This window comes from Acanthochromis polyacanthus, chromosome 7 (assembly GCF_021347895.1).
Source record: "Acanthochromis polyacanthus isolate Apoly-LR-REF ecotype Palm Island chromosome 7, KAUST_Apoly_ChrSc, whole genome shotgun sequence".
Lineage (NCBI taxonomy): Eukaryota > Metazoa > Chordata > Actinopteri > Pomacentridae > Acanthochromis > Acanthochromis polyacanthus.
In genome coordinates, this window is record NC_067119.1 from 5,964,459 (window position 1) to 5,989,692 (window position 25,234).

Genomic DNA, 25,234 nt, shown 5'->3' on the forward strand with positions numbered 1-25,234 from the left:
GCTCAGCCTGTGGTTCAATAGAACTGTCCTTAAAGTATCTCATAACTGTACTTCAGTAAATGCTTCACTAAATTTATTTCATTATTGTCCAAAACTTCAGCTCAAGATACTTTTTCTCAGAGTGAAGATGAGCTTTGAGGCCAAACAAACATTTAATAGAACAATTGTTGGAAATTTCTCAAATATTCCTCTTTTGCAGAGTCCTCAGTTGCCAAAAAGCCTCTAATAAGCAGGAGTAAAGAATATCTGTGACTGATTACTGTGATGGAATACTGTATCTCAGCTACCCCAAAACATTCCAGAGTGTGAATGATCATGTTGTGAATTGTATTTTTTGTCCTGTTTGGTCAAACTTTCACCACATGGGGGAGCAGTTCTCCTGTGAAGGAGGCAGAGGTCGGTCAATCAAGGATGTATTGAACTCAGGTGTGTCTGGTTTATCAGATACAAATAGTTTTCATTTGATTTCTGAAGAAATGTTTGGTTCTCTTGTCTATGATTTGAAATATCCGTATTACAGAAGAAGTGGACACACCCTGTGTGGAAAAACCTCCAGAAATTGTGAGTAAATGATGGACAGTTTGTCATTTTACAGGCGTCTAAACAGAGCAATCAGCAACCGATGTTTAAGCTCTTTTCTCCAGCAGTCAGAACAGAGCTTCCTCTGGACTGCTGAACTTCTGTCCAAATACAGCTTGATTGATTTATTTTGTCACCAGGTAATATAATCATTAAAATATGAATAACTAAATATAAATGTCTGAAATATATTAAGAAAATGTCAAAAATGTGATTAAAGTGGCAGAAAAATAGTAATAAAATGTAAAAAAACAAAACGATAATAAATTAATGTATTAGGAATAGATTAATCTTATATATCCAAAAATACTAGTAAAATGTTGAGAAAATTATTTAATTATGTTAAGAGGTTTGTTCCACATATGTTATTAAAATATTTATAAATCATCTGAAAATATTGTGAAAAGGTTGGAAAATATCTTGATTATATGTCCAAAAAACATTAATACAATGTTAGAAATTTTGTCCTGGAAATATTATTAAAATGTCCAAAAAAAACCCATTAACATATTAGAATTATATCAATATTATGTGTCCATAAATGTCAGTAAAATGCTGAGAAAAATATTTAAATTTCAGAACAGTGTTGTTAGAATGTTAAAAGGTTTGTCTCCTGTACATTATTAATACATAAATGTCACAAACTTTTGATCAAACATTTGAGAATATTGTGAAAATATTGGAAAATAACAATATTTTACATCTGAAAATATTAATACAATGTTAGAATTTTTTCCTGGAAATATTTAATAAAATATGAAAAAAAATGGATAAAGTAGATGACCAGTTATTCTACAAAATACTGAAAAATATGTCTAAAATATTAATAGAACATCTGAAAAATTATTATTGAAATGTATCATTTTACTAAAATTGATGGCGAAAGTTGTCCTGATTTTTTTTTTCTTAACTTGCCTGAAAAATATTAATAAAGTATCTAAAAATATAATAAAAATCTATTTTTACTGTGTGTTTGGTGGACTTCCCATTATTTGTGATGCCTCATATGCAGGCTTTGTTTACTTTTATTTTACAAGTTCAGAAGAAGCTCCATTATTTAATTGGAACCTAATAAAGCATAACATTTAATACATTCCTACAGCTTTCCTAAATTGCGGAATTTGCTCAAATTGTCTGGAAAAGAAAAAATGCACTTTAAATATGAGAGATTTGGAAAAAGAGGTGAGAGAAAGACAAACTACAAGCAGTTTTAAGTTAAATAGACAAAATATAAAAATAAGTTCACTTGACATTTTCCATTTTGTTCAAAATTAATTTTTATTTCTTTCCATATATACGTTGGTCCAACCTTCATCATGGAGGATTCTTATCAGTGCAGTTTTTATCGTCAATATGTAAAATAATTTCTTCCTCAGGACTATATAAGTTATCGGGGCTCCTTTTAAAATTGACAAATAAGAATATACAACGACAAACCTTCTGTTGTTCACAATCTACATTCAGTTCTCGTCTGGTGAGATTTTCAAAAACAAGTTCTCTTCACTGACTCGACATGAAAAGTGTTTATACTCTGAAATATAAATGCTTGCTACCTAAAACTAATTATTTCTGAAAAACTCTGACATCTTTGTATGATATAAATAGTTATATAGAGTTTCGACTTGATGTTTGCTGTAAATAAATTAGGAAATAAATATTTAAAGACCCTGCAAATGTGAAAGTTTGTTGTTGAAACCACCTGAGGCACAAAATAGGAATAAAAATGAACATTTTAGAGCTGAAAAGAGGATTCAATGAGCCCCTATGTGTAGTTATCATTTAAATATGAACGTTTCTGTTGTAACATTAAGAAAACGATGCGTGATGGGAACACAATTTAAGTTGGTAACAAGAAAAAAACATGATTTGCTGTACATACAAGGCAACTAATTTGCTTTTACATGGCAGATAATTTACGTTTTAGCTTTCTGTTACCAACTAAATTAATTCTAAAGCACACATTGTTGTTTGATTGTCATTAAGAGAACCGTGTGCAAATGTTTCTGCTGTTTATGTCCAGAAAATGATTATATTTTGCTCCAACATACTGTCTGACTTGGAATTATTCACAACATTCTGATGCAAAATCTAACAGTTCTGAGTGTATTTTGCAAAAATATGTTAAAATAAATAGCTTTTTCTCATAGAACGGTGAGCAGAAACTGTTAAAAACAGAAATAAGTACTACTTACACCCGCTGCTACATTCTGGTTGTTTTCTGTTGTTATTTCATTTATTCAGTTGCTTTATTTAATCTGTCTCCACATTTTATTAGCTGTGAAATGTCTATTTTAATTATCAGATTTGAGTCAAACAGAGTTTAGTTGTAGCTGTGAGTATAATGACGATAAATTTAATTAATTCATGCTCATAAAAATGTATTTTACAAGTTGGACAATGTGAGGGAGTTTGAAACTTTTTTTTTTTTTTGCAAAATAATTTCATTCTAATGCGTCGTTTTATTGGCATCGCCTGTTTTATGCGTCATTCTGTCTATTAATATGAACCAACCTGAGAGAGTCTGGGCTATTTGGAAACATTTTATGTGTTTTTCTGCAGAAAATCACAAAACAAAATGTGAAGCTCTGTTCTTCCACATGTGAGATCCGGTGTGTTTCGTAGACATTTTTCCAGTGGAGAATGTGTGAAGTTTTCAAACATTCAGATATAATACTGATCCTGTTTAAATCAAGTACGTCAGGCTGTGCTTCTGATCGGACCACAGTGAAGATAGAAATGATCATCTTCACTGTGTCCGGCTGCTGCTTTCTTCTTCCTGAACGTTTCCGCTCGGTTTCCCGTTGCTCTGTGGAGACTGCAGCCGGTCCGGAAGCAGCACCTCCACGGTGAAGCTGATCCGTTTGGCCTGAAAGATGCTGTAGGTGTTGTCAAACCTCAGCACGTCTGTGGATAGAACGGACAGGACCAGATATTAACACTGTTGGTTTTAACGTTGCAGTGACGCTGGATCAAGACTCACAGACTCCTGGACGTTCGCAGGTCAAAGATCCGTCCTCTGGGACCAGGTGAGTGTTGTATCTCTGGCTGGGAACCACTTCCTCCATCTGGGCCGCCTTCTTCCATTCGCCCTTTTTGGCCTTTAGAAAAACCCCAAAACCGATGTCTGCACCCTCACTGGCAAACTGCCACCTGACAGGACAGAAAAAACACGTTTAGAGTCAGTTAGGTCATGCTTTTTGAAACTTTATTGTGGATTTGTGTCATAACAATAATAAAGACTGTTTTTGGTATCTTGTACATTAGATAACACGTATAGACCAATTAGCTACAACATCAAAATCACTGACAGGTAAAAGTGAATGAACTCAATTCTGAACTAGACTCAGGCACAGATGGAAGACGATTTAGCTTGGGTTGGTCACATCTTGAATAGATTGTCATACAAAGGCTAAAGACTCAAACATATTTTTTGATATGGAAACCCATTATTTTCTGTGTTGAAATGTAAAAACATGGAGATTTTAGTGTTTCTTTTGCATCTGGACCTCTTTAGACCAGGTCCAGATCAAAAGTCAGTGACTTGTGGGCCAAATCTTGAAAAGATCATCATACAAAGGCTAAAGACTGTAAAACATGATTTATGATGTGGAAAACCATTATTTTCTTCTGTGTTGAAATGTAGTACGAATAGAGTAGCAGGCTAAAATGTAGCAGTGTGTGTATTACGTCTAAATTTAGACAGTTCATTTAATAGAATTTCTATTATAAATCACCAAAGTGGTCATTTCAATTATAGCCGCATTTAAATTGACAGCGCCCAAGTGCTTTCCAGTCAAACAAATATCATGATTAGCATTACGGAATTAGCCTAACACTGTTATTCAGTGTGTGATTTTTAGCTGAGCAATTTACATATAAACAACTAAAACCTTACACAAATTATATAAAACACTACTTTACCTGACTATGATACATATTAAGGCTAGAACCTGACTGTTTTATTAGTTGTGGAGAGTAACCCAAAAAATAGAGTAATGCAGCTAAGACCTAAATTACAGAACGTAACCTAACTACTATAAATATTAAGGCTAAGACCATGCAGCATTATTCACTTTGGTGATTAATTTGAAAATTTTAGTGCGAGAAGTTTTGAGCCTACAAAAATATACATGAAAAACCAACAAATCCAAGAACTGTCTGGATCCCCTGTAAGCGAGCTTTGTTTTTATTTTTATGGGATTGTGTAGTTATTCTGTAATATTTCATGTTTTTTTTGTTCATATTATGTATTGTATCTGTGACAGTGGAGCGAAACAACTTCCTCGTAATAGGAAGAAATCTCCAGCAGAACCAGGCTCAGGGAGGGCAGTTATCTGCCTCGACCAGTCAGGGTGAGGGTAAAGAGGGGCAAGAACAGGGTAGCAGAGACAACAAGACACCAGGAAACAGAACATAAATACTCAGTAAGTTATTTATCAGTTGTTTTGAGAAGTTGTTCTATACTTTTAAGTTATGCCTTAACCCTTTGATGCAGAACATGGGTCTACATTGCATCTACTGTGTTTTCTCTCTTGTCTCCTCGCATACACCCTTACTGCTACTAATCTGTGACTGGGACTCATCAGTAAATATGACTATTTTCTGTGTGGTTGTCCTCGTTTTTCCCTGAGTGGTTTAGAGGCACTCTTGGTCCTCTGAGACAGCTTTAGACAAGCTTATGACAGGAGTTTTGCTGATTGGAGTCTTGTGCTCCTCATTTAGTGACTTCTGTGTGAAGCTGCTTTTCTGTCGCTCCGTGAACAAAGGTTGATGTGTTGATCTCCTGACAGAGTAGTCAGTCTCTTTTGGTGTGGATGGTCACACATTGGATGAAGCTAATCCAGTTTCTGTAAAGCCATGTTGGGTGCTGTACTCTGTGGAATGTTGTTTTAATTTTATTTCAGGCTTCATAACTTGTTGTGATCTGAAATTTCTCTAAATCCACAACATTTCTGATTATTTCCAAGTTTAAGAAAGAAGTTGTTTTTCTTAAACTTGCTTGTAATGTTAGAACTGGAAACTTAGTGCCCTTATTTTAAAAACAGTAAATAAATACAGGTTAATAAATTAATTACTGACCTGAGGACACAGCCTGGAAACAAGATCTCATAGTCCAGCTGCTGGGAAGAGCCTCGACTGACGGTCATACACTGCTCATAATCCACCTTAACGTGGTCCCGCACATAGTAGGACGGAGGAACTGGTCCAACATGGTTTATCTGCAACGGAGACACAAAAAGTCAAAATACAGATGTCAAACACATATATATAAATATATGTGTGAGTAGTAGGAGGCTAAAAAGAGAAAATCTTCACTTACTGTGCCATTACACATCTATGAATGCTTTTTAGTTTTCCGCTTTTGCACGAAAATGTTCGGCATTCAACAGTATGTCATTAAAAACAGCAAAGTGCTTTCTCTTTTTATTCCACTTTCTTGTTTATTCACATTAAATCAAACCAGTCAAGTTCCCAGTACAGTGCAGTACAGGACCAGACCAACAGAGGGCAGTGATGTCCTGATGTCAGATCTGATCTCAGTCAGTCCAGCAGCTGAAAGCAGGTTAATGTGTAGAAATGACAGACAGACGTGATACCAGTGAGTAGAGCTTAACTAAATCTACTGGGTTGTTTCCTTTTTGCAAAAATAATCAGAGTTTTGGAGTCTTAGAACTATGTTGGTGTGATTGTTTGCGGTGTTGTTTTCTGGGCTGTTTATGAAGGAAGTCCAACTGATGTGAAACCACTTCTCTAAAAGTCTTACAAATTTACCGGTATTTGGAAACTACCCTTAACAAAGACGAAAGAAAGAAAAGGAAAATACAGAAATTGAAGGCAGAAGCTAGAAGAAGAAGACAAACAGTAGTCAAAGAGGGAAACATAATATGTTGTACAGAACTAAACCCAAAGGAGGGAGAGAGTGAAGAAAAATCCCACACGATGGTTAAGGCTCAGCATTTTCAGGTTTCACCAAGTTTTCAAGAATAAGGACAATTCTAAGATTTCAAAGATCCTCCTGTGACACTGACTGTCCAGCTCACATTCAGCTGACATCTGCAGGCCTCTACCTTTAAGTTAATCTATTCCTGTTGCATTTAACCTGTATTAACTAAAATGATTGTATTTCATCGTCTCGTATAATTCATGGGATGTTTCATTTTTAAAGCACTTAATAATCCTGTTTTTTAAAATGGCTAACACAAGTAAAGCTGCCTTTAAAGCTACATTTACCCCATTTAAAACCTCTATATTTTAAGAGTAGCTGAAAACAATGAGCCTTAAAGATACAGTATATTGCAGAGTATACTGTATATTGAAAGCACATTATCAGACCTTGAAGTTATTCCCAAAAATGAAGACAAACGGCCTGAATTTTTCTACTAAATGCCTCTTTTGCACTCCACAAAGAAACACACTGGAGTGTTATTCAATAAGAACAGAGTTCCTACACCTAAAAAACCCCACACAGTACAATGTCAAACAGAGCTGCACGATTAATGAAAAATATATCACAATTTTTGCTCAAATAAACATGATCGTTCCAAGATGTTGGTATTTTAAATGCTCCATTCATTGAAAAATGCCATGTAGATAAAATCACTTGGTTTCATCTTGGCTGCAACTGACATTAGAACATCTTATTTGACTTTTTCCACGGCTGCTAGTGGAAACTATTTTCTCTGCACAGCTGCTTTATCTTCTCCTGTTGACTGCATGTGATGCATTTAGGGAACATTGGTAAATTGCAGCGTGTATTGATAAGCAGAAGTTGAGCAAGTGAGGCGTTTGGGACACATTTTTTAGATTTTGTCTTCAGAAGGTGCATAGAAATATTATTTTTGCTGCAAAAATGTGCACATTAGCAGGAGTGTAGTACAATAACGAAGTGAAAGCAGTGCATTGAAGATATTTTTAAAGGTATTTGTTCCTTTAAATTAATTAGGAATCAAGTTCTCAGTATTTATTAAAAAAAATCATGATTAATATTTGGGTCATAATCATGCAGCCCTATTGTCAAGAACACACAGCTAACTAACTAGCAAAGTAGTTTAACAAACAAGTTGAATAAAAGAAAACAGTTTGAGGCTGAGCATCTCAACTCCTCCAATCTTGAACGAAGTCAAAATGAATTTGTCTCCTCCTGTTCCTCATATGTCGTGTCCCCAATTTTTTATCTACAGAAACAGTGACAAATACAGGTCAGTTTTTTTCAGCTAGAGTTTCGTCTACGAGCGCAGGACTACTGAAGCTGCTGTTAGCCTGATGCTACACTGGCTAAAAAGAGTCAGAGAGGATGTGCTGTGTTGAGGTATTAGGCCGTTTCTACACGGCGATGCAGGACGACACTGGGATGAAGTGAGAGTGTTTCTTGGGTGTTTTTCCTAATTTATTTCTCGTCTGTAATCTCCCACAGGTTGTCGGCAAATACAGGCAGCTTTTCTGTCTGTACACCTTAATTCAGCAACTTTTTTTTTTTTTTTTAAAGTTCATGCCTTGATCATCTCATATTTGTCAGATTTTTCTCTGTGCATATGTAAACTACCGTTCATGCTCTCCACTCAACTCGGTCAGTATTCACCTCTTTAAACATAAAAAATGTCTGTTAAATTGTAGATGTTCAGGCGTGGGGGATTTGTTGAATTGAGGCACAATGCTTCATTTCATATCATTCTCAGAGCTCACTGTCTTTTCATTGCAACTGAGCAACCCAGTAGTTTTTCTGTAGCAACAAAGAGGAGTATACGGCTATAGTGATCCATCCTGCTACAGTTATGAACAGTCCTTGCCCCATCATTGACCTTCTGATCAGATTGGCTCATTCATGTGGAACAGCATCCCTCACACTGGCAGCATTAGCAGAACACTTTACGATCCATTGTTAGAGAAAACATCCCATCCACTGAGCTCTAATTTAGCCTTTTGTATGAGGGATGAGGTGTGAAGTTATTCCTGCTTAGGAAAATGTTCTCTTATGTGCTGTTGGGACAGCAGCTCGTATACAGCGTAGTTTGCCATTCAAATGTAAACCCACAGTATTTACAGTGCATGTTAGCGGCCGAAGCAAAGCTGTAAGCTGCCAGAAAGCTGCATCAGCATAGCGCAGGATGCAAATAAATGGGAGGAAAAAAAACTACAGAGCAGGAGTCAAAAGCATCAAAAAACTAGAATCGATATGCATTCAAACAGCAAGCACACTGTTGACTATTTCAGCACTGAGTTTTAAAAATATGCTGGAGGGCTGTAGTTGGAATCAGATTCGTATCCAGTGACAAAAAAACCCCAATGTTTTCTCATATTGTACATGTGTGAAGTGGTATAGCTGTAGTAATGCATACATTAGTTTTATAATTCAATCACTTTATCGTGATGAATATAAAATGGAAAATTGTCCTTATTTATATTGTGACACTGATTTCAAACACAATAATGCTAGCTCTTGTCATTAAAATGTGGATTTATTAGTTTGTCATTTAAAGAAATATGCAGCTGGACTTGGTTGTGTAAATACCTAAATTACTACTTTATTGCTCATTTTTGCTTTTATGGTAGTTTTAGGATTAAATAACATTAAATATCAGTGTGTTGAGAGCAGACAGCTTGCTCCCAAATACATGATTGTGCCACACTTTTACTTTACAACAACACAGACCACGTTAGTGATCGCTATTATTAGCCCGTGGAGCTGTGTCTAAATTTTACTGCCAGCCTCATTCTTTGTATCAAGGAAACATGTTGTTCAGCGTAACATACTGATGCATTTTTAGGAGTTTATGGACAACAATAAAGCATTATCTACATCAGAGGGAGGATTAGAGATGATTTGGGGAAAATGTCTTGACTGCAATTTTTTCTTTAAAATGTAATTTTTTTTTTTAAACTCAAACCTCAGTTCAATATTCACTATGTGTGGCTGTCACACAAGGAGGATGGCATGAATTTGCAAAACCACTGTCACAGCAGTTCAAATGCTGACTCAGCCTGCAAAATGTACAAGTTGTGGCTATGAAATATTGAGAATGGGGTCATTTCAGTCGCACCATGTTGTGCATGTCTGAACTACATCGTATGTGTTGATCAAAGAACCACTGAAAGTTTAAATCTGCTCGAATGAAATAAAATGAAATTACAGCACGAGTTTCATTATTTAAAAGTCAAACCTCGCAAGTGTCAAACTGTAGCCTTTGCGATTTTCTTCTTGCATTGTTTTAAATGTCCGTTTAAAATCTTGTTACACAGACAGTTCTTGTCAGTAGATTAAAATCATTGTTTGTTTTTTTTTGGTATTTTCATGGAATTTGTTAATTGAACGTACTGAAAAACGATTTGAAGGCTTGTTTAAAGTTACAAAATGACTGGTGCAGGTCTGTAGAAGAACACAAATGATTGTGAAAAAGATTTTTACCAAAGCGAATTCAGTCAGATTTGAAACGACACTTAATATATCCTATAGCTAGTGGCAGATTACTGTTTATCTAATATCCTAAAGGAATTTATCCTCATAGGTGGGTCAATGAGCCCAAATAATAGATTTTATATCTGCAGTGGATACTCGTCTCCTCCAACTTATCAGCCGTCTTTTATACATAAAACCAGACTCACTCTGGTCCGACAGCGAGGATCTCCATCAGGGTCCGTCAGTTTACCCCCGTAATACGCCGGCAGCTCCTCTGCATCGATGTGCTTCAGTAAAACCTCCTGCCAGTTAGCTGGAAAACAAACGCTCATTTCAGTTCATCTGAATTAGGTCTGTGGGTGGCATGTTTTCTAAAACAGGATATACAGCGTGTCACCTCCTAGAATGCAGATCTTTTGTCGCGTGTTCTCGCTCAGGAAGTGTTTGACGAGGTTGTAGGCCACTGGAAAGAGTTTTGGAGCTGCACAGAATATAAAAATACAAATCAGATTGCATTTAAGGACTGTCGGGATGATTTAAAAAAGACAGAGCAGGTTTTACCTTTAATAACAAACAGTCTCTTCAGGCCTTCTGGGTAGTTGTCTTCAAACATCTGGAGGATCTGGTGTGAAAACATCGACGCCAACAAACCCTTTAGTCTGCCATCATTTGAAGAGATCTGTGTTTACATTACGCATGTGTGATTCTCTACCTCTCCGTATGTTTCTATAGCAGGCTTCCATAAGTGTTTGAGACCGAGCCCTTCCACATCGTAGATCATAGTGATTGATTCCACGTTCCTCCCCAGCTGCATGACAACAGTGAAATAAAAACACAGAAGTGACTGTAGCTCACATGGCAGCGCTGACTAATAATTATAGAGGTGATGGTTTATTCTTTGCTCCAAATGTCCACACATTAAACTCGCACATGACTGTGAGCCCAAATTGTTCAGGAAGTTAATAAAAGTAGTCATCAAAGCAATTTGCTAAAAACTAATACAGTTCAATGTAAAGAAGTGATGGCAAACTGAATCAACACGACCTCTAATAGAACCAATGCAAACGGAGCAAATTACCAGCAGTTTCATTCTTAAAACTGGCACGTTCTGATATATGAAGGTACTTTATGAGTGGTAAGAAAGTACTATTGCTGTTATTCTAATTAATATGCTACAAATAACACGACACATGGTGAAGTATGCATTAACCCTTACAGTTTCTGGCAGTTTTTGCTCCGTCACATGTTGTTTGGAATTTCTTTTAACATGATCTGGTGAAAACATTTTTTTTTTTTTTGCTGGATTTTGAATTGAGACACACAGATTAAAGTCATTGCAATGAATTACAACAATCTAAAGCTTATTTTTTGGCTGGAACTCTGCATCACACGGTAGACTCGGAGCATCAGGAAGCTCACATGTGCCGATTATGTTTTTACAGTTCTGCCTTTCCTGTTAAACCTTTATACAAAGTTGCATAGTATTTATTTATCTTTAGATATGCGTCATGTTTTCAGCACTTTTTGCACTGAGTCACATTTTTTTTTTTTTTTTTTTTTTTTTACAAAATCAGGAGATGAATTTGATTCATGACCAAACAACCCAAAGGTAGAGAAGAGGATTTGCTGTGGCTATATTGTGCCTTTTCTTGGGTACTATTTGACGAAGAAAAATAAAATCTAATGCTGTGGTTTCCAGCTTTTTTTTTTTTTTTTTTTTGCTTAGAAGCACTAAACGGGAAGTTCTGCATGTCCAGTCAAGTTGCAGATCTCTACGTTGTGAGAAACCCTACCAAAGACTGGTGTTACTTTATCAGATTGTTCTGTTTACGAGCAGTAAGAGGTCAGATCATGTGGTTCTGATCTCCTAACTTTTGTGGAGCCATTTTTAAATAATTTATACCCTGGCAATCTTCTATCAACCCAATGCCAGGCTCTTGACTCTCACATTGGAAACCACTGACATAATCGATCCTTTTAGGTTCCACAGTAGCTTAAATGATTGAATCTGAATGCTTCAGAAATAAACGTGCTTCTTCCACTTCTATAAATGATACAGCTCTGCCCAGGACACGTTGATATCAGAATCTACGTCCCTTTTGCTCTTACTCTCTCTGACTGGAGGTTGCATTCCTTCTGCAGCATCTCACAGTCTCTGATCTTAGACTTGATGAAGTCTTGTTTAGAAGCAGACAGGAAGAGGCCTTTGGGATCCACAGGTCCGATGACGTCGTACCAGATGGGACTCCCTTCACGGTCATAACCACACATCCCTCCTGACAGATATTTCTCGATCACCTGCAAACAGCAGCCAGTTTAAATGTGAAACAGCTCCTTTCATCACTTGTGTGCTGGAATACTTTGGTAGATTTTAAGTTCTTACCTCTGGTGCGTGCCATTCAGTGATGATTGTATCTACTTTCATGTGTTTCCTGAACTCCACATGCTGGAAGAAAAGTTGGTTTTATGTTAAATTCAGAACCAAATTAGTGCTTTTTATACTTGTTGATGCTAGACTGATTGTGCAGCAACACGTCTGTAGTAATTTAAGTGGCTTAGGAAGTTTTAGACAGAAAGTGGCCTTAAACCTGACCTGTCAGCACGTAGGAGACTAAATGTATACCGCTGTGTGCACAAAACAGTACAAACTATATGCTTTATACAAACGTAATAAATGTGAACATCTGCTGTATATGTCGGAGCTGCGTGTTCGTTGGTTTGAAACAGGCGTAAACTAACCGTGACGTCACCCGTTGGTTTCAACGCTGAGAAAATGAAGCCCGGATTTTGCTACTTCCTGGTCGCCATTTTGGATTTTTTGAAGCCAGTGACGTAAAAAGCGTCAAACAGGCTGGACCGGAGAGCAACTCGGAGCAGGACCAGTCAATGGGACTGTCAATCAAGTATAGCCACGCCCCCTGGCTCCGCAAACTTTAACGATTTATTTAAAATTCAGTATTGATTTATTTTAAGATCGGCCACCTGATTTCTCATTTTGACCATGAAAACTAACAGGAAAAAAATCCTGAGGTGTAGAAAATCAGTCTATCAAATTTTATTTTTTCCAAAAATGAATTGGGGTCTATGGAGCAAAAGCTTTTTGGAGCCAACCCTAGCGGACGGCGTGATATTGCAAGTTTTTGATACTTCCGGGTTGGCTTCAATTTTGGAGGCAGATGCTACGTCCATCTTTATATACAGTCTGTGGTTTGAAGTTCCTCTGCCCCCTAGTGGGCAGCGATCTTAGCTTTAAGTTGGGTAACTGTAATCTTCTGTCATCATTAGTACTTATTTAATCCATTTTATCGATTGTCTTATCTCCTCAGGCTGCTGTGATGACTCAGTTTGCCCACAGTGAACCATTACCTCACTGCTCCTCTCTAATCTGGAGCCACTCCTGCCCTGACGGATTTCACAGCGTGTGCTGGAGGTGAGAGCACTTCTAGGAATATACGCTCAATGAGAAGCCGTTGTGGTTGTACTTTGGCTTTTAGTTGAGTACGTGATTTTGTTCTGCGCTGCATTTCCACAAGAGAACTACTCATGCACAAAAACAGATTTCAAGTCCATTACCTTTCGCAGCATGGCCTCGGATTTCTGGATGTTGAAGTTTCTGGCTGAAAAAGAGTAAATGAGGAAAAAGGAGGTAGACATGATTAAGACATCCACTGTGGGAGAGTTACATTGAGCAGTTTATTCTATATGCTGTTTTTAAACTTAGATTTTAAGCAAACAAACTTTATCAAACTTTTTCAAAACACAACTTACAAAGGGCTTTATAGGAGGTGGAAAAGTTAAAGAAATGAGTCAAGAAAATATGCACAAAAAGAATAAATATTTTTTGTTTATTTATTGATTAATTTGATCGGGGACCATGCAGTTACTACAGAAAACACCTGCCGTATTACATATAGTGTATAGCGTTAAGCCAATTTTGAATTCCCATCCCTGGTTGGGCTTTTCAGTGAAAGTAAACAAAGAAGACCAACAACACGAATAAAAACAGCACAGACAGCATGACAACATCAGCACCTCCTGGATATATATATATATATATATACATACATATATATATATATATATATATATATATAGAATAGATAAAACACTATATGTTATAACAAAAATGTAGTATAATATGACAATGAGTTTTGTAAAATCCTGTTTGCAAATTTGCTCGACTGATTACTTAATTCCAAGTTATAGGATCATGTGTGAATACCTAAAATAAAACGTAAAGAAGTCATTATGACGGTTAAGTTAATCTTGAAAGCACGGTTCCTCTAAAGACACATGATCATTTATGGCATAAGAGAGCGTCTTCTCTTTTTAAAAGGGTTTTATAAGGTCAGCTGGGCGTGTGGCAAAGACCAGAATCTGCTTAACACAGGGAATTGTTCAAATGCTTGAAATGACAGCAACAAATGAGAACAGGATTTAGAGGGATGGAGGACACAGTTACAGTTGAAGCTAATGATCCCACCACATCCTGTTGCATTGTTCTGCCTTGTGAGGCGCCAGTGTTTCAAAAAGGGCATTTTTCACCAATGGATATTAAACAATTAGATATACAACAAGTAGATAACAAAAAATAGTCATTTAAATATGCATACAGTTGTGCAGAAGTTCTTTTAAACTCCATACAAACACAGCGCTTCCACAAATAATACAGAGACAAAACTCAACCAAATGAAATCAGCTGAAATTGTAAAACTGTAACTGGAATCCAAAGACTTCCTCTTCTGTACCACGGCGAGGATTAAAGCCACGGTGTCAGTGTGACTGATGCAGAACAGCGTGGACACACAGTCCAACGTCTAATGCTCCTTCTAAGGTGATTATCTGCAGCTCAGTGTCTGCGTGGAAAAGCACAGCAGCGTTGTAGCTGTGAAGGGAGACTTACAACTTACTCCTGGGCTGGATTATGCTGCAGCTAATGCTCCATTCTGGCACATTAACTGGGACCTCGACGACAACACGGTGACTCAAACGTACAAAAGCACAAAGCTGGATCTGGCAGGTGACCAGGTCGGGTGTTGTTTTAGGTTAGTGACATCCGTCCAGTCACCTCGCCTTCCTGGTTCATACAAGTTTCAACCCTTTAACTTCATATTCTTATGGCTGCCTTTTATTCTCCAAAATATCTATAAGATTTCAGTTACTTACTGTGATTTCTGGCATTGAGAGTAATTACATAAACACTGCTGATGTGTGTTTATGCTACATCTCCCACCATCAATCGTTTTTTAAGTTGTAATCCCTCTTTTGTAGCATCAGGGACTTTTTTTGGATGCTTCCTAACTGCTGTAGCCTACTCTTTTTTTTTAAACTTTGTTCAGTTCAAATGTGCTACATAAGTAAACTTCAGTTTGTTTTGATTATAGTAAACCAGTCATTGCTAGCTGACATACAGTATAATCACTTTTTTTAGGCTGGAATCAGCCTTCTGAAGTTTTTTTTTTTTTTATCCATACCATCAGAAACTTTTCATGGCTACTTCACAGGTTGCTCTGTCCTACTCCAACTGCAGTAGCCTACTTGTTTTTATTAATTAACCACGTCCGACGGGTACGTTGGCGGGGTTATTGCATTCGGTGCGGTATCTGGCTGGGTAAGTATGTATGTATGTATGTGGCTATGTCCGGTCCGATATCTCTGCAACCGCTGAAGTCAGGATAATCAAACTTGGCACTGAAGATCAGTCTAAGGTCCCCTGCTCAGGTGTGGAGTTAGAGGTCAGTAGATCAAGTAGGAAGGGATATACGTAGGATGATCAAAATTGATACATAATGCATCGTTTGTATAGGGAGGACAGGGTTTTTGCCAACAGAGGGTGTGGTTCTGCCCTCTACTGAGGGCTCATTTAGTTTTTCATCCTGTTTTTGGTTAGCATAGGTTGTTTTAAATATGCCATATAAATAAATTTAATTTGATAACGGCAAATCAATCATTGCTAGCAGACATGAAAAGCATCGCTGCCAGTGCAGCAGTGAGAAAATGTTGCTGCAATAAGGACAAAAACTCCATTATGCTGCAAAATACTGAAGGATTTACCTCATCTCTTAGGCTTCAATGGCATTGTTTGAACTTGTTTGGTGTATGCTTAATGGATGTAGTCCTTTATATTTGCACCACTGTTCAAAAGTTTGGGGTCACTCAGGTGATGTCATGTTTTCCATGAAAACTCACACTTTTATCCATGTGCTAACATAACTGCACAAGGGTTTTCTAATCCTCAATGAGCCTTTCAACAGCATTAGCTAACACAATGTAGCATTAGAACACAGGAGTGATGGTTGCTGGAAATGTTCCTCTGTACCCCTATGGAGATATTCCATTAAAAATCAGCCGTTTCCAGCTAGAATAGTCATTTATCACATGGATTTATCATGCATTTAATAGTATCTTCACTGGAAAAAAAAAAACTGCCTTTCCTTCAAAAATAAGAACCTTTCTGTGACCCTGAACTTTTGAACAGTAGTGTATAACATATAAGGTAATTAATACTGGCTATAATGTAGTTCATGGCTGTTATTAGGACTTTCCATACAGCTCATTATCTGACTACTTCCAGGCTGATGCTGGTATCTCTCTCACTACTGCTGGTACATGTTTACAGAAACATGACAAAGTTGTTGTCCTATCACTCTGACAGGCTGTATTTAGATCAGTCAGTTAAAAACTCCACAAATACACTAATGTTGCATGTTTGTGCCTCATAAGTGGGTAAAAAGGCTAAAATTGTTTCACTTGTTTGTACCAGTTAACATGATGAAAGTTAAAGAGTCACAACATTTTCCGCCATCCTGGGTTTGAATGTATGCATGTGGTGATGATTATCCAAAAACTAATGTCTTGTGACTTAATCTGGACTTCATTGGTGATTAAAGGGAGCAACTGTTAGTTTTGTCTGTGGTATAAAAAAAACATTGACTACTGTAATAATGTGCTTCAGTATGTAGACAGACTGAATTGGGGTCATCTTTCTCCTGCTGTTTATCTCTCAGGGTGGAGCCCTTTAAAAGATAAATGCAATCTGAGTAAAAGTTATGAGACCAGAGCAGTGTTTTGTACGAGGAGGAAGATCATTGGCCATCATATGGGAGGGTCTAACTGACTCTGTTGCACCGTCCAGTACACAAGAAGAGATTCACTTCGTAACAAAGAGGCAAACAATGGGTTCAGATTCATCAGGGGTCGATGTTGTATACAAGTGCCCCGTCTTTCACACGGTGATCGTGTTTATATGGGCAACAGGATCCTGCTTATGGAGTTCAAACTGGTTTTGTTTATTTTGTTTATAGTATTTCTATGGAGCACAGAGAAATCTGGTTGTTTATATTGTTGTGATTTATACTAGTATCCTGGTTACTGATTAGTGCTGTAGTTTGTGCAGGCAACACAAACCGTCAATTTAGTGTGACATCCCTGTAACCCCAAATTAATTCCACCGCTGCTTTTGAAAACGAGGCCACGCTAGTGTAGAACAGGCTTAGCACTGTTCAATGGCAACATCATGTTGTGGATTTGTCTTATCCACCTTAATGCCAGTAATGGGCGATAAGAGCGGCAATGGATACGTCCTCTTTGGCCTGTGTGTGGTTCTCACTGTGTAGGAAAAGCTAGCTTTGGAATATAAAAAAAAATAGCTTTGTAATTAAGCTCATGGCTGGAAATGAGCACTTCCCAAACAGATCATTTTTGATAACGAAGTAGCTAAAAAGGCTAACATGGATAAGACTGCTTCTCATATGAGTTGTCATGATGGAGTTTAGTGACTCAGACTGGAAAGAATGTTCCTTTATGAGTAGGGCTTCCTTATACTGGAACTGTTTATACGACCAGAGGAAACAACAGTTCCAGCAGCAGCTCCGTCACCGATGAGTGGTCATAGTGTTGTACAAGCTGAAGATTTGTTGAGATTATCACTTGACAGAAACAAAGACCCAAGCAAAGAAGTAGTAGTCCGGACAGTTTGTGTTTTTCTGTTAGGTAGCTCGGCCGAACAGGCAAAAAAATCTGTGAAAAGTGACTAAACATTTTAATTTGTCACACAATTAGCATTTAGCGAGTTTGTCTGTGGTGGGTAGATATAATTTATTGGTTTCAACTGAGGTAAATCTAACATTTGAACTTTTTAGTTCACACTTTTCAAACTAATTTTGCTGCAGTGACTGAGTGGAGACTAGAGGCTTCTCTGTTCACAGCTATCTTGTAGTGTCTGCATGTGAGGCGTTTAGGGGACATCTGTAAATAGTAGTAGCTTCAGAAAACAGCCTAAGTGACACTCTCAGCTTTTAAACTAATAAATTCCTGATCTTTGGGAAACACTAAATGCAAAGGATGCAGCCAAGCACTCATTTAAAACTCTAGTTCACTGTGAAATACAGAGAATCACCTTCTGCTAATTGACTTAATCAGCATTGTGTGAGGTCATGTGACTTGAACATAATCTGGACCACTGTGTCTGTAATAAAGTTTATATATATATATATATATATATAACAGATGTAATAATTTATTTATAGCAGATATAAGGTAAAGTCTTGTATGTAATGTAGCTTTTAACTGGCATTAGGACGTCCCATTCAGCTCATTATCTGATAACTCCCACGCTACAGCACTGGTTGTTGAAGTCTTACAATCATCACCCTTACAGGTCTTATAAACAGTCATTTGGAGAAAAAAAAACACTAATACTGTATTTTTATGCCTCATAAGAAGCTTAAAAGTCTAAAAACACTTCATAAAGACAAAGGCAAAAGTCACAACACTTTGTCATGTCAGGAGTCTGATACATGCATGTGAACTCAATTATCCAAAACGACTGTCTTGTGACTTAAACTAAACATTAGTGGCAGTCGGAGGAGAACGGCTGGGAACAGGGTTTTCACTGTCGGAGCGTCGATGTTTCGAAGTGAAACAGAAAGTATAGCAGAGCTACCTTTTACTGACTTTAAATCTCAGATCACCTGCATGAATAAAAGGTTAAATGCGCAAAATATCACCTATAGGTTGAGCGGCCGACCCATAAATAGGGGCTATAGTTTCCGACGCAGCGGTCATGGGTTTAAATCCGACCTATGCCTGTTTACTGCATGTCTTTCCCTCACTCTTCTCCCTATGTTTCCCGTCTCTCTCTCCCCAGTGCACTATAATAAAGGCAAAAAAGCCAAAAAAATAAAAAAAATGTACATATATATATATATTTATCTGGACTATTAAAAAATAACTAGTTGCATGTGTATGGGATCAGGCAAAAAGTTCACACTTATAATGTATTATTTAGTGCCAAGAGCTCCTGTAGAAAGCCTGTGCAGATAGCTGGATGTTGGAAGACGTTTTGATGCGGCACTAATAGTATCCTGGTTTCTTTCGGAGTGCTTTACATGTGACAATCTGGTTTCCCCAAACCAGGAAAAAAGGCTCATCTAAGTTTCTGAAACCAGAATGTGATGTCTTCATGCACAAGTAAAACGTTCTCATATTATCATAAACGTCTGTGCAAATGAGGTCATATTATGTTGTTTTCTTCTTTTTAAAGGTCCTGGAAACAGAACTTTGTGCTTATGAAAAATACCAACAGTATAAAGAAAATCTGTTTGACAAAGATGCTCTCTTCACCGTAATTTAGTGTGATATGCCCACAGTCATCATCTCAGGTCACACACTTTGCCCCTCAAATCCATTTCAAGAGAAACTATTTAGTCTAATTCAGATTTAATAACCATGCAGATCTGCATCAAGATGATTAACGCTGTTTATGGGTGTCGTCTGACGTTAAAACACTGTATTCTGTGTTCAGAGGAGTTGAAACAAGGTTTGTGTGAAGATAAAGACCAAAAATCTGCGTTCAGTTCAATCATTAGTGCTCACTGTGCATCACCTCAGGCTGTCTGTCATAAGTCAATAAACTATTCAAACAGCTCTGGATGGCAATCGTCTTTACATTCAAGCTGGAGGTGACATAACTTGAATTATTTGGAGCAAACATCCTCCACACAGACCTTCATTGTCCGTCTTTGGAGCCGTGACGCTCGACTTTTCTGAGAGGCAAAGCTGGCGTTTCACCAGCGCCATGCTTGTTCATTTAGGCCTAATTAAAGAGAACAATGCGCCCTCACTGCCGCTGCGAATCCTTCTTATGAAACTCACCGTCATCAAAATCCAGGAAACCTGAACCCAGGAGAGCAACAGAAACAGAGCAGCAGACGGGCCTGTTGCCGTCGTAGTGCACCTTTAATGCGATTAGCTCTGGATTAGCCCAATACACAGAATGCTAATCAGAACAAGGCCAGCTTCCATCACTGCTGATTGCACAACCGAGGAAAATCAGACCCTCAGAATCAGTTAAATTTACTCTGAAATGTTTGTTAAAAGTTCAGGAGTGACAGTTTAACGTGCTTCCTCCTGAACAGCTGCTAGCAGTGTTTACATGAGTTGCATTTTGTCTCCTGGTGTAACAAACCATTGCAGCTTCTGCTTTTTTTTTGCACAAGTGCAGTGTCACCAACAGATTTTCCTGCATGCGGACGATTACAGAAACGCAACCACAAACTGACCATGAAGAAGAAAGAATAGAGATGTTTCTGCTTTCTTTCTGGCAGTGCAAGTATCAGCCTCTAGGTAGCTTATTTTATTTTTAAACTCACCTCTGAGCCATCTTAACAGAAAGTGGTCGTGCTGCGCAGGAAGCAGAGGAAGAATATCTTGTATCCTCGCTCGAAACTAGAGAGAAGAGACATGACTTTTAGGGAAATATTTACAGTTACAAGCATCATAGTAAAAAGTTATCTCATATCTTAATTGCAAATGGTATGTGGACATTTGAGCATTAGGGTTGCGTAAAGTCCCCCCATTTATTTTTTCTTTTTCAACTGATTGGCTCCAAATAAAATTGACTAAATAGTTAATTTTGTCCAGTATAGTCCACAAAGAATACCAGACATTACAAATCAGTAAAATGATCGTTTATCTGCTGCTACAACAGCCTCCGCTCTTCTCATTATGGTAATTATGTGATTTGTTTTTTTTTTTTTAATTCCAATTAAAAACGGCGCAATTGGCAAATCACAAAGGCTGCAATTTAAGACCCACATTACAGTGCATCTGAATCTGGGTTTAAACTGCCATGTGAAGGTTTTTGTACTGATTCATTCTCATTTTTTTTTAGTCTTTTACACAGTGAATATTAAACTAAAGCATATTAAATCATAATATCTGTCAGGAAAATCACAAGTAGACGTTTAAACCCTAATCGATCAGCCATAATTCTTAAAGTGTTTGTTTTAGTCTGCACATTCCTAAAGGTGTCTAAGTTTAAATGCAGACTAGTTATGTCCTCCCACATCATTTCTTTAGGGATCTGGCTTCATGCACACAGGCGCTGTCATGCTGAAACAGGAAAGTCTTTCTTCTGACATGTTGCCTTTAAGATGTAATTAATCTGCTGTTTATAACAAAAACATGAGTCACTCTGCTGCAGCATTAAGATTTCCCTTAAACCCTTCAGTCCTGGGCTGTTTTGTGACATTTCCACCTTAACTAGATGAGTCAGTAACCGCTTCCACAACTGTAAGGCTGAAATAAGGATTACACACGTGTGATAAAAAATTTAACTATAACGAGTCTCTTTCTTTATAATCAGGCCAGACTGTCATTTTCACTTCTGCCAAATCAAAAGTCGAGCGTGAATAACATCCTGATAGCACTGATTTTATTAAACTTGCTGGTCAAACTTCTCTAACTTTACCAAATGTGATGCCGCAGATATGAATCACCACAATACCACGCCCAGTTTAACCACAGTAGCACCACGTAGCCTTTTTATGAAACGTGCCGCGCTCTGCAGCTTCCCACGTTTTAATAGCAGGTCTGCTCGCTGTGAAAAAACTCTGGATAACAGGTGTGTTCAGTACGCTTTGAGTGTATAATTCACCTTAACTTAGAGTTTTATTCTGGGAAATTACAGCAAACAGTGATGCAGAGGTGAACAATAAACAGGATTTAAAATCTGAACAATGCACATTCTCATACTAAGCCTTTAAAGGGGGTTATAAGCTATAAATAATGACTTTGCTAATGAATAATAATTCATACATTTAATAAGCTACTGTTATGACGGCATGAGCCTTGCCTTTAAAAGACAAAGGTTTAATCAGAAGTTGAAAGATCACAAAGAAATAATGTCTTAAAAGGTTAGTGCCCTTAATTTGCATACATTTGTATCAATGCAGCAAGTAAAACTTTATAGAGAAATTGTATTTGCGTGTTTTATATGTAAAAGAAAATGTCTGTACTGTACTAAATGCAAACATTATTCCCAAAATGTAGCTTTAGTCACCAAAAATCACACTTTGTCTGAGGAGGACTGTTCTTTGTTGCTTTGGCTTTGACTAAACATCTCTATTGTGAGATTATTAGGATGTTTAAATGCATATCCCAGCCAACTGATAAATAATCATTTGTTATTAAAATGTAAAGACATCACTGATTAGTTAAAATCCCTTTAGGTGTTGCTGCTTTTAGTAAACTGTTCCTACTTTGTGTGACCTGACATAATGAGAAATTAGAAGACATAATGTTACATTTTCAACCTATGCTTTTTAACTTAACTTTACTAATCAATAACTGGATTAATTATTAGTCATTTGTCAATTAAAATATAATTAAACTGTTTTGTCCATGACTTCTCAGTAAAAATGACACCTTTGCATGTATGTGAGAAGGCATCTTTTAAAGGTTTTATACAGCAAATACTTTGATAATGGTCGAAAACATTAAAAACTCTGCTTTTTACATCAGAGATGGGCTATTAAAAATAACAGGTACCAGTTTAGAGCTGCAGCATTTACCTACTAGTCCATTAACCAAAGTTAAATTAGCAGCAATTTTGATCTTTTTCGTCTTTTTTCATGCAGAAACACCAAACAGCTGCTGGTTGCAGCTTCTTAAATGTCAGGATTTGCTTTTCCTCTAGCATATATAATAGAAATTAACTACCTGCTAGATATGGGAAGTTTCAACAAGCATTTTTTTTAATTTTCATTTTTACTATATCAGACATTTTAAATATACTGTTGCATGATTAGTTAATGAAGATAATTATCGTCATTATAGGGCTGCAATGTGCTCCTGACTGATCTGTTTACTGATCTATAAAATACTAATGATTGGTAACGCTGGGAAGCAAATAATACAGTTTATAAATCCTATGTAAGTGTAAATGTTCAAAAAAAAGCCCATCATTACATCTGAGAAGCTGGAACTTTGGCCTATAACTGATATGTACAGCACAGTTTTCCAACATTACCTAAATAATTACATGTATAACTGTCACAATTCATATTTAGACATTATCTCTAAATCACTCAGTCCTAGTGCTGCTGAGTTTTTGTGATTTCTGGTTAAACTGTTTATTATATGTCCTCATTAATTTGTTTGTGTCCTGTTAAATGTGGATTCATTTAAGTGTAATTCCAATCTCAGTACATTTTTTTTTACATGTATATTCATCAATTATCAGTTAGTCAATTTAAGTTAGTAAGTATGCATTCAGAATAAAAATATCTTGTTTTTAAATCTCTCATCATTCCACCAAACTTGAAGGAAGCCTAGCTTGCTAAGAGCAGCACATTCTCAAGTCATTTAAACCTGTTTAGGGCATTTCTACTTGCTAAATGGCTTAAACAACTAAAATATCTGATAATAGTCCTCTCAGCTCCAATATTTCCTAAACAATATTGCCTGAGTGTGTGTTACATAACATTTATAGTGGTGAAAATAATGGTGAGGAGATGGGATAAGCCTTATTATTATCTCTATACTGCTATAAACCGCTAGAGATATTATTGGAGGACGTAAATTCATCTCCTCTTTGTACAAATTAGCTTAACATTATAAGCATTAAGTTACCTGCTCCAGAGCTTCAGCCTGTTTAGGACTCAGGTCTCCCACTCTTCCACTCATGTCTGAACCTGAAACTGTCAGATGATCACAGCAGCGTTGCTTCAAAGTCAAATCTCCAGACAGACGGAAGGAGGAAGAGCTCTGTCACCGTGGACCGTGACCGGCGTCCCTCTGTCTCTGACGCCGCCCCGTGATGCTCATTTACGGCTGCAGTTTCTTGTTCTCCCCACTGCCTGTCTGCTGCTGCAGGTGGATAAACCAGCAGGAGAATAAAAAAATGTAAACAGGAGTCAGGCAGCGCCGCTGGAGCTACAACCGGCTGACTCGGCCAAAGACAGGAATAATGACAGGAGGCTCACTCTGTAGCAAAAACAGGAGACGCTCCGCCCTCTGTTTGATTAGCTTCTTACACAATAAGTTTTATGTAATTTAACAGGTCAGTATGCTTTACTGACGTGAGTTTCAGGTTAATAATACTGAGAAAGCATTAAGAATGGTGTAATTCCAAAATCTGGAAACAAAAAATATTCGGTGGACTTACTGTCATACAGTGATATTGTTTGTTAATGTAATTGTTGACAATAAAATACCACTACATAATGATAACTTTATGGAGGACTAGTGTGGGGACGTAATGCTAAGAAACATTATCCAGGGTTTCTGCAGGGCATAAAAAAGCATTAATAGTCATTAAATGGATTTTGCAAAAATTCTGGCCTTAAATGTCATTGAAATCATTAGAGAACAACTCGGTGACATTAAAAAATGTTCTGTCATTTTCAAGAAAAGCAATCTGTTTCAGGATAGTTGAGTAGTTTCTGGCTTGATTGTCCTTCTTTAAATCAACCAGCTGAGGATGCTGTGACTGTACCTCACTAAAATAAATAGTTGCATGCTAAGATGAAAACTTTATCATTCATTTCTACCAACAAAGAAAAAACAAAGAGATCTCTGTCAACTTGACAAGTCTCTTACTGATCAAAAAAGTAGTAAATTTAGCTAAACATGTCTAAATTGCGAAGGAAAATCTTGTGCCAGATATTGCTCATAACAAAAACAGAAAAACATGAAATGTGATAAGGTATCAGCACAATACATTACTGAAATAAAAATAAACTACAGTAAGACTAGGATAGAACGGTAAAGTAATTCTGACAAATATACTGATAAATAAATATCAAATGTCTGTTTTGGTCCTGCACTAAAATCAAACTTGATAGATAAGCTAAATCTGAGACTAGTGCCGTTACTGATGATTAAACAAAGTTCTATGATGCATTTTTTTTTGTATTTATTACTAATTCCTGTTCATGTTTGTCTGAAAAACTTTGCCATGCTGTTCAGAGATCTAGT

At 37.0% G+C, this 25,234-nt stretch overlaps 1 protein-coding gene across 1 annotated transcript; it reads right to left on the minus strand.

Annotated features, from left to right (window-relative positions):
• Positions 1–1,838: 1,838 nt before the first annotated feature.
• Positions 1,839–24,222, minus strand: LOC110971755 (SEC14-like protein 2). The gene is made up of 12 exons (XM_051950399.1): positions 23,888–24,222; positions 20,626–20,701; positions 13,547–13,590; positions 12,357–12,419; positions 12,083–12,271; positions 10,686–10,781; positions 10,535–10,595; positions 10,371–10,454; positions 10,180–10,286; positions 5,659–5,798; positions 3,560–3,729; positions 1,839–3,483 (listed from the first exon to the last, which is right to left on the minus strand). Exons 1-12 carry the CDS (start codon positions 23,939–23,941, stop codon positions 3,326–3,328), a joined length of 1,242 nt encoding a protein of 413 aa, XP_051806359.1. The 5' UTR covers positions 23,942–24,222; the 3' UTR covers positions 1,839–3,325.
• Positions 24,223–25,234: the final 1,012 nt, after the last annotated feature.

Bases quoted from the DNA above. Each gene is read 5' to 3' on its own strand.
- LOC110971755 (XM_051950399.1), bottom strand. From the start codon at position 23,941: ATGAGTGGAAGAGTGGGAGACCTGAGTCCTAAACAGGCTGAAGCTCTG. The intron at 12,272-12,356 runs GTAAGAACTTAA...TGCTGTTTGCAG, and splicing joins CTGAATGGCACGCACCAGAG to GTGATCGAGAAATATCTGTC. The intron at 10,287-10,370 runs GTGACACGCTGT...TTTGTTTTCCAG, and splicing joins AAAGATCTGCATTCTAGGAG to CTAACTGGCAGGAGGTTTTA.